At 40.4% G+C, this 9004-nt stretch overlaps 1 protein-coding gene and 1 long non-coding RNA gene across 2 annotated transcripts in view; one reads left to right on the top strand and one right to left on the bottom strand.

Annotated features, from left to right (window-relative positions):
- LOC108797687 overlaps nt 1-2521 on the top strand; it is a 20228-nt gene extending 17707 nt beyond the window's left edge. Inside the window, exon 3 of the long non-coding RNA XR_001941899.1 lies at nt 2441-2521. This is a non-coding gene — a long non-coding RNA (uncharacterized LOC108797687). The remainder of the gene's footprint in view (nt 1-2440) is intronic.
- CWC27 (CWC27 spliceosome associated protein homolog) overlaps nt 2450-9004 on the bottom strand; it is a 157823-nt gene continuing 151268 nt past the window's right edge. The window contains exon 14 of the mRNA XM_018569332.1: nt 2450-2661. Coding sequence (XP_018424834.1) covers nt 2499-2661 — 163 coding nt within the window. The 3' untranslated portion in view covers nt 2450-2498. The remainder of the gene's footprint in view (nt 2662-9004) is intronic.

Here is a 9004-nt window from a genome sequence, read left to right as displayed (position 1 = left end):
TTGAGGGTGTCTTGCCGGTTGTTTCAAAAACGCATTGGGGGGGGGGGGGGTCCTTGGTGGGACACCAGTTATCCTTTAAACTCCACTCTCAGGGAAAGCAGCCACATCAAGAAAAAAGTCCACACCTCTATGGGGATAGTAATGTTAGCACTGCTTTCACATTGGAGCAATGGTTACATTTAAATGTTCATTCTTTCCAGTGGTTTCTAGAATTGGAACATTGAATCTCATTACTAAAATGTATTTCATATGGTCCCCAGCTCTATCTAGTGGCCATAATGCAGTATTTTTCTGATTTACTCTGTTCTTTATGAATTAACCAATTGAAGAACATTCGACCAGAAGACTTCCTAGTCACGCAGACTTCCTAGTTCTTGGTGGCAATGATATGCACTTATCCAGTCTGTGCAGCATTGTAACATCAGTGTGCATTCCTCCAGTTCTCTCACAAGTAAGCCAAGTCTACACATGGCTTTACCATAGGACTACGTGTCCTTGTCACAGACAATAACGCCTGTGGGGCGAATCTTACGTCTCGATTTACAGAAGCTCTTCCTGGAAGACTCGCTGTCATAATACAGCATGCAAGACCGGCAGAGTCAACCATGTAAACAGTGTGAGGATGTAAATAACCTAACGTCACCAGTATGCATAGAGCTTAGTCCTGCTCACCAACCCATGCTGTGCAGAGCAAGAAAGTGGTCACATGATCTGCTAAACCTAAATTATAATAATAATAAAATAAAAAAAGTATGATTTTTTTTAAAATAGCATTATAAATTAGCTATATAAATTGTTAGAGGTTTGCCACCTCCTAATAGAGTAAGAATGTATATGGGTTTATAACTGCTTTAAATTTGTGGGTACACACCGTAACCAAAAAGCCAGTGGATCTAAAAGCAATATTTTTATTTTACACTGTAAACATCAAAAGGTACATCAATGACAATAATAAAGAGGGCTCTACAACAAATTTAAACATGTCCAGCTATAGGTTAGAACCTGGAAATTAACTATTTTGTGCTAGTAAAACTATGTCCTGTCTGGAATAGCTCCTTCAAAATTTATTGTTGCCTACAAACCCTTTAGGCCTGAGTCCACAGTTCTGCAATGATATAAAATCAAAACCAAAATACTGTTAGGGACTACAACAGGCCTGGGCACAAAAGTGTTCCCTGGAAGAGCCCCTTGCATGAGGGCAAAGGGCAGCCAAAGAATGTAAGCTTCAATATGATTGGTTGATGTGCAGGATTACATACATTTTCTGTTTCAGACTTAGAAACTCCAACAAAATCACATTATGGAACACGAACAGATGAACAACAGAGAAGTGGTGTTATATCCATGTTACCCAATTGTAATAAATGCTTTTTTTTCTGGTTTGATCCTGAATATGAAAGAATCTGAGGGGTTGTCAAAGCCAATAACTCTACAATTAATTTAATTTAATAAAATAATGCTACTTTTCTTGGAATAACAACAGAGCAGTACATATAAGAGTTGATTATCTAGAATTTACACCTAGTGAGCTGACATGTGGACAGTAACAGAAATAGCTTAGCCGTGCAATCAATATGCAATCAGGACATTTGGGTTGTTCAAAGACCTGTTTGTATAACTGGCTATCATAGCCACATGCTCAGGTGCCAATTATCTGGACATCACAGGTTTGCTTACAGACTTATCTTTAAAGCTGGCAATTGACAGAGAATTTGATTGAGAGATCAGATTTTCAATTCTATTCTTTGTTGAAATCGCAAAGCAATCAGAGGCATATAATGGTGGTTGTGATCAGCTGCAAAGAGATGGGATGAAAAATGCCCCAACGGAACCCAGCGAAAAATCTGATCACTTTCAGCAAAACGGACATCCTTTTTTTTATAGTTTTTTATTGGATCCTGCAATAAACTGTACCAAAGCTCTCAATTTATTGCCCAGTTTCAGCTTTACAATCAACCAATTTCTGGCAGACCGTTAAACTGGTGTGTGGTACTCGGCTTAGTTTCTGGCGATTATTTGCAAACATATGTTCAATTTCTGGTGGATGTAGAGTGGTTGAAATTTACTGAAAATTGCCATGTGTATTGCCAATTTTAGAATTAGCTTGATCTTTAGTTACACACTTGTTCTCATAAAAAATATGCTTTTGTAGAGATAACTTGGCATGGCGAGAGTAGAATCATTGCTATTCAACAATCATATTTAATGTTATTTTCTTCTGTATGATAACGACAGAAAGTGGGCACGTTCTGCCATCTCCAGAACATTTACAAACTATGCGCATCCTTGTGTGATCCTATCTTGATCTTTATTTCTGCTGTACATTTTCATAGCAAAATAAAAAAATGGTGGAAATAAATAGTGGACAATTTAGGTCATACATTTCTTACCGCTAAAGATATAAATGAATTTTCCAAATATTACCCCTTTCTAACCCAAGGACCGGTGTTAATTCAACAGAGGTAATTATGTTGTGGCCATAATCTGAATTCAATTATTTATCTTCTTTCCTTTTTCTGCTTCATCAGCTTTTTACTTTCCTCTCGTCTCCTCTTATTCACTGGGTTCCTTGGATCGTAAATCTCAAACGTGTCCTCATCTTGAATGTTGGCATCTTTTACCTTCTGACTCTTCTCATCAAACTGGAGTACATGAGACATCCTGAAAGGAGATGTTGAGGTGAACATATGGAAAGTACGTGAAAAAGATTCCATTATCATTAAGCTAACAATCATCTAAAAATGATAAAGCACAGTGTATGATAGCGGATACAGGATGCTGTAAATTAGGATGACGGGGTGGTTATGTGTGTTCTGTTGCTGGATTCTACGACTGGAAAGTAAAATATGTTAGATAATCCTAAACACTTATGGGGAAACTAAAGTTTACATAGGTAGATTTGGCCTGAGTACATAGTATACAGAATTTTGGCACCTTCATAAATCTGATGGGTTAAGAGAATCTATTAAACAGTGAAATGTTTTGTGTTTTCCCATAGGAGCTATCGAAAGGCAAACAAGGTAAATGGAATTTCATTCTGCAACCCAAATAAAAAGCAGACAGAGGAAGACTGAGAAATATACATTTTACGATAAAAATAAAAATCCACTGACTCTACTAGCATCTATGGGTAAAAGATAGTTCCCTGGATTTCACAAGATGACTTGTAAACAATGAGAAATTATTAGTATATTAAGCATGAACATGAGAAAAGAGTGGCACCTGCGGGGTCTCCAATGTACATAGGATATGAACACACTTACTTACATTCCTGCTGTGTTGGTGAAACGTTGTTCAGCCGTGGGATCTTTTCCAGTTACCTGACCAGTGTCTGGTGTATATGGATGTACAGTATATAAAACACAGTGCCTTAAAGTATTTGAATAGGCCTGGCCTAAATGTACCCCCCAAACCTCCCTTTACAGCATGTTCCTGCATTTATTTCTTGCTTGTCTAAGCTCGGCTTATTGCCTGTGACATTATAGCAGGGCTTCTAGAACTATAAAACAATTCCTACTTACATGACCCCCCCAGAACTACATTTGCCTAGAGCCCTTTCCCTGCAAACAGTGTGTGGGCAGGCTCTTCGGAGTCAAGTCAACAGCATTGCTTGGCTGAAAATTAAATCAATATATACATATGAAGAAGGACAGAGGGGGCAGGGATAGACAGAATTCTGTAGTCCAGCAGAGGCAAGACTGATAACACTGTGTTTTTAAAGGCATAAGACATGGGGAAATATGCATGTGATGAAGTGAAGGGAAATCTCCCCTGCAGTGACTTAGACAGCAATCAAAACATGTCAGAGGTTCCACCTGTTTTCCCTCTTTAAAAACTAAACTGGCTATAGTTGTGTTTTAGGTCATATACACACTACTGCTTGTATTGCAGCTGCTATGCATTGGATAGCTAGTGAGCTTTGGGTGAAGCGCACTAAAGGGACCAAAACATCATTGCGCTAAAGCATTGCAAAGTACAGTAGGGCTTTCTTAAAACATTAGGTATTTACATATCATCAATTCCAATAGGGCTGCAACTAATGATTATTTTCATAATCAATTATTTGGCCGATTATTTTTTCGATTAATCAGATAAAAAAATTTAATAAATACCATCCTTAATTTAAAATAAAATACACAAATGCAATGTTACAAACATAATGTTTACTTTAGAGTAAAATCACACAAATTTTTTTGCAATCACATTGCAGTACTGTGCGTTCCAGTTTGGGCGATCACACGGTGGATGGGAGGCGCGTTTGGGATGCCATTGAAATAAATGGCACTGCAACGTACCTCCCGCAGCAGAATTCGTCATGCTGAAATTGAAAATGACTTTTTTACACCTTTTATAATTTTCTTTTTAAGAATAGTATTGTAAGCACAGGGCGCTTGAAAAGTTTCAGCAAGGGAATAACAGCTGCCAGTGATAAGATTCCTTAGACGGCAGCTGAATGTAAATACAGCAGGTAGTGGACTGGTGCAATAGCCTACTGCTTGCTGTGCCCTTTTCCCAGCGTGGAGGAGAGAGTTAGGGGATCCAACCTACTAATCGATAATGAGCATAGTTGACAACTATGCTCATTATAAATTAATCGATTAGTTGGTTGCAGGCCTAAATTCCAACTAAACAAAGGTTTTTTTTCTTTCTTTTAGAGAGCAGAGTTTACTAATTTGTATTGAGACTGTAGTCTATCATGGGAATGATCTTGGAGAGGTGGCTACTTTACAACACACACAGGGACCATGGGGAACAAAAGTAGCCACCCCCCAGAAGGAAAGACAGTGTCAGCACCAATTCAGAGATGATTTGAGGATCTACAGCTGAGTGATACACTAATAAGATACATTTTTGTTAATAGTTAAGATACTTGAATGTATTTTTACGATTTAGTATCACTTTAAGTCTTAACTCTAGGCAACAATTAAATACACACGAAACCTGCCAAAGGATTTGTATTTCTGTCAATTGAATCCTTAGACTTTCACACCTTTGCCACACAACACTATCCTGCCAGCAGTGCCCCTACTTATCCTATTCTCCAGTTTCACTTTCACATAGAGCTCTCCTTCCCTGTGGCTGACAATAAAAGAAGAAACAGCACACTGATGACCTCATCTCTTTGCCACTCTAGGCTCTCCTTTAGATGCCAGTTGGTTATGTGTTTGGAAGTCAGGATTATAATTAGGTGTTGGGACTCCTGGCCTAAACCATATTCAGTTAGTCGCCTTGTGCTTTCTATTTACTGTGTAGACTGAAAACATCATTAACATATGAAAGTTCTCTCCAGAGTCACACTCATGGACAACACTGCTAGCTATTCAGGTGATTGTACGCTGTGTTATGTAGCTCTTGTACAACTGAGCCGATTTATCCCATACTAGCACTGTATGTACTGTAAATATATAATAAACATTTACTGTCATGAACATGGAAGCTGCTATTGAGGAGTTCAAATTGTCAACTTTACATCACATTTTGCAAATAATTGAAGCCTGGCTATCATGTTGACCTTCTGTTTTTGTTTTTACTTTGACCCTGAACAAATATGCAGATAAAGATCTGACTCTTTGACTTTGACCTGTGATGCATTCCTGTTCTGGATCAGTGACTCAGAAAGTACTGGCACAAGGGGGTCAGCATAATAATAATAATAGCACCGCAACCAGCATTTTCACAAGAGGAACAGCAATGGCAGCCTACAACATATTTTTACTACTCTAAAGAACAAATTCAACATAATTCAAAAATAGAAAATTCAATGCCCTGCAGGAAAATAACAAATGAAGCTCTCGCTGTAATATTGACCCCCCACAGATTCACTGCTCTGCAATCCAATGCTGGTCCTCTTCTGGGTCCAGGTCATCAAGTGCCCACCAAGTCATTGTGTGGCACTGGTCTCTGAAGCATACAACTCCTGCCCACTGTCAAAGGAAAAAGAGGACCTGTGATGTCACAGAAGACCAAAGACCCCCAGAAAATAAAGGTGGGGGGGGGGTCCTCCAAACATTTTTGTTGTTGGCACAAGATAAGCTGTAATAAGTACATTTTAGGTGTTACGTGTGGTTACAAACATACAGTTGTAATCAAAATGATTCAAAACCCATTGATGGGGGAAGGAAGCTCAAGCTTGGGCATCACTGCACCTACCAACAGGATAATAATCCCAAGCATACTTCAAATTCCACCAAGGCTTGGTTGAAGAAAAAGTCCTGGAAGATTCTACAGTGGCCTTTACAGTCACCTGACTTGAACCCTATAGAAGATTTGAAGAAGGTGATTGCAGCACGCAAATCCAAGAATATTAGTGAACTACAGGCCATTGCTCATGAGGAATGGGCTAAGATTCCGCAAGAACGCTGCCATAAGCTGGTGTCTGGCTATGCATCTCTTTTGCAGCAGGTCAGAACAGCAAAAAGGGTGCTCTACTGAGTATTAAAGATGCTTGCCATGAACGGGTTGAATACTTTTGAGAATGCAGAAGTCATTAAAAGTGGAATTTTTTGGCGGGCTAGGATGACGTAGGACGGGTGCGCCTCCCGCACACGAGCCCCACCATGCGATCCGAAAGCTACGGAAGCCTGGGCTGGACACTCTTCACCCTAATCCAATTCTACCCGAACGGCTGAATATGCTCCCCTCTCCAGCTCTCTTCTCACCCCAATAGCTCGCCCTGGACGTCCCGCCAGCCTACACTCGCAGAGCTGCGGTAGCAGTGTAACAGACCGGATTTCTATCTCCCCCGGCTTCTGTAGCCCTGGGCGCCCTGTCAGCTCCAGCCCGCAGAGCGACAGCAGCAGTGTAGTGGACGGGAATCCACATCCCACACCTCTCTCCCCTTGCCTCTATAGTCTGTGAGACTCACCATCAGGGTTACCCGGGCTAATCACTTGCTGGTCTGGTAATTATACGCGGATTACTTGCTGATGACCTGCGGGCTATTGACAGCTACTGACATTTTTGGCAGATACCTGGCACACATGTTACTCAAAGGACCCCACAGATGGGGGGCAAGGGGAAGAAAAAGGAGAAACAGCCATCACCACAGCAGCTCCAGCTAACAGCATCAACGTGAAGGAATTCCTCTTCGAAGATCGGGACGTACTTCACAGGTACTCGTTCACGTTTTTCTCAGGGGGGGGATCATAGGATGTCAACACTCGTCTCTCCCAATAAGGGGTATGGCCAGGATTGTTCCGGCAAGAACATTCAGGACAAAACCATACAAAGCCACCCATTACGCCCCCAGGCCTATACTGAGGCTACGCCAAAAGAGAAGAAACAAATAGAGATATGACCCGGGGCGCAGATAACTCAAAATCGTATGGTCTATTGGTGGGGATGGAGCAGGAGGGGATAGAGCAACAGTATATGGGACTATACTTGAGATCTCTCCCTACCAAAGAGGACATGGAAAGATACATAACTAGGTTGGAAACAACTTACAAAGAGGAAATACAAGTGTTAAAAACTGACATCTCACATATAGGAGCTAGAGTAAGAGGGCTAGAGGAAAACCTAGAAATAAGTTCTTCCAGATTGGATATACAACAGAAAATCATTAACAAGCAATCAACTATGATCCAGGATATGCTATATAAAATGGATGACATGGAAAATAGGAGTAGACGTAACAATATACGGGTACGTGGTATACCTGAGACAGTAGAGCTGTCAGCCCTTTTTCCAACAATCAAACATACACTAAACGGAATAATGGATAAAACCCCAGAAGCAGACTTATTGTTGGAGGCAGTGTACAGAGTATCGGGATTTATTGAAAGAGATACAACAAGGCCCAGAGATGTGATCTGCCGCCTGCAAAAGTATTCGGAAAGAAAAGCGATTTTCTCAGCAATAAGAACTAAGAAAACAATAACACACGACGAATACACTGTGACTATCTTCCCGGATCTCTCAAAACAGACTTTGATGCTCAGAAGGGCCTTGAAGCCTTTGCTCGAAACTTTACAGAAGAGAGAAATAAGATATAGATGGGGGTTCCCTTTCCAATTAACAGCATATAGAGATGGGAAAACAGTGAAATTCAGGACACTAGAAGATCTCCCAATCTTCCTGGAAACATAAGAAATGCCTCTAATACAGCTGCCAGATTGGCCTAAGGATTTAAATATAATTGGGGAAATACAAAGCCAGGAGTGGACTGTAGTGAATCGTTAATTAATATAATAGAGGAAGAGCGTGATCCTAATGGATAAAGGTGCTTCCTCCATCCCCCCTGGATGGCCCCTCTGACCCCCTTAGATGGAGTAGTGCATCCTCCTCCAGGGTGAGGGGGACCAAGACACGGGTGACGGAGAAAAGCCCCGTTTTGAATATAATATATTTAGAAGAGAAGAGGAAAAATATGGCCCGGACATGTAAAAATATGCTGGGAATGGTGGGGCGAGTGGGGGGGACCGCATTGGGCGGACGCCTACTTGGCCCCCACAACCCCAACACAGCCCATTGTCGTTTTGTTTTTGTAAGTGTTTTTTTTTTTAAATGTATTTTTTTTTAAATCATTATTTGTTTCTTTGTCCTGTTATTGGGCTGGTTCTTGGTTGGTTAATGTAAGATGGGTAAAAGAAATGTACCACCTTACATACAAGAACACATTAATTGCATGGATGAAGTGAGTATGAATGGAGATATAAGGTTTAGATGGTATAAAAAGGAAACGAAAGGAAGGAATGGTTTAGTGAAATTGTTTTGCTGTAATGTATGGGTTTTTGTCTAGGTCTTATGCTCAACCTTTTTAGAGAGACCATTTCATTTGGTCATGGGTAGTTTAACACTAGTTACGTATAATGTTAGAGGTTTTAATACACCAGAAAAACGCTCTCAGGTTTTGTATCATTTTCACACAAAAAAGGTGGATATTCTGTGCATACAAGAAACACATTTTAAGAAGGGGGCACACACGGAGATAAGGAATAAAAACTACACTAAATGGTATCACAGCACAAATTTAGAAAGTAAAGCCAAAGGGGGTTTCGATAGG

The sequence above is a fragment of the Nanorana parkeri genome, unplaced genomic scaffold, assembly GCF_000935625.1.
Source record: "Nanorana parkeri isolate BGI_ZX_2015 unplaced genomic scaffold, ASM93562v1 scaffold1323, whole genome shotgun sequence".
Taxonomy (NCBI): Eukaryota; Metazoa; Chordata; class Amphibia; order Anura; family Dicroglossidae; genus Nanorana; species Nanorana parkeri.
The sequence above is the reverse complement of the archived record's forward strand: the minus strand, read 5'-3'. Positions and strand labels throughout refer to the sequence as shown.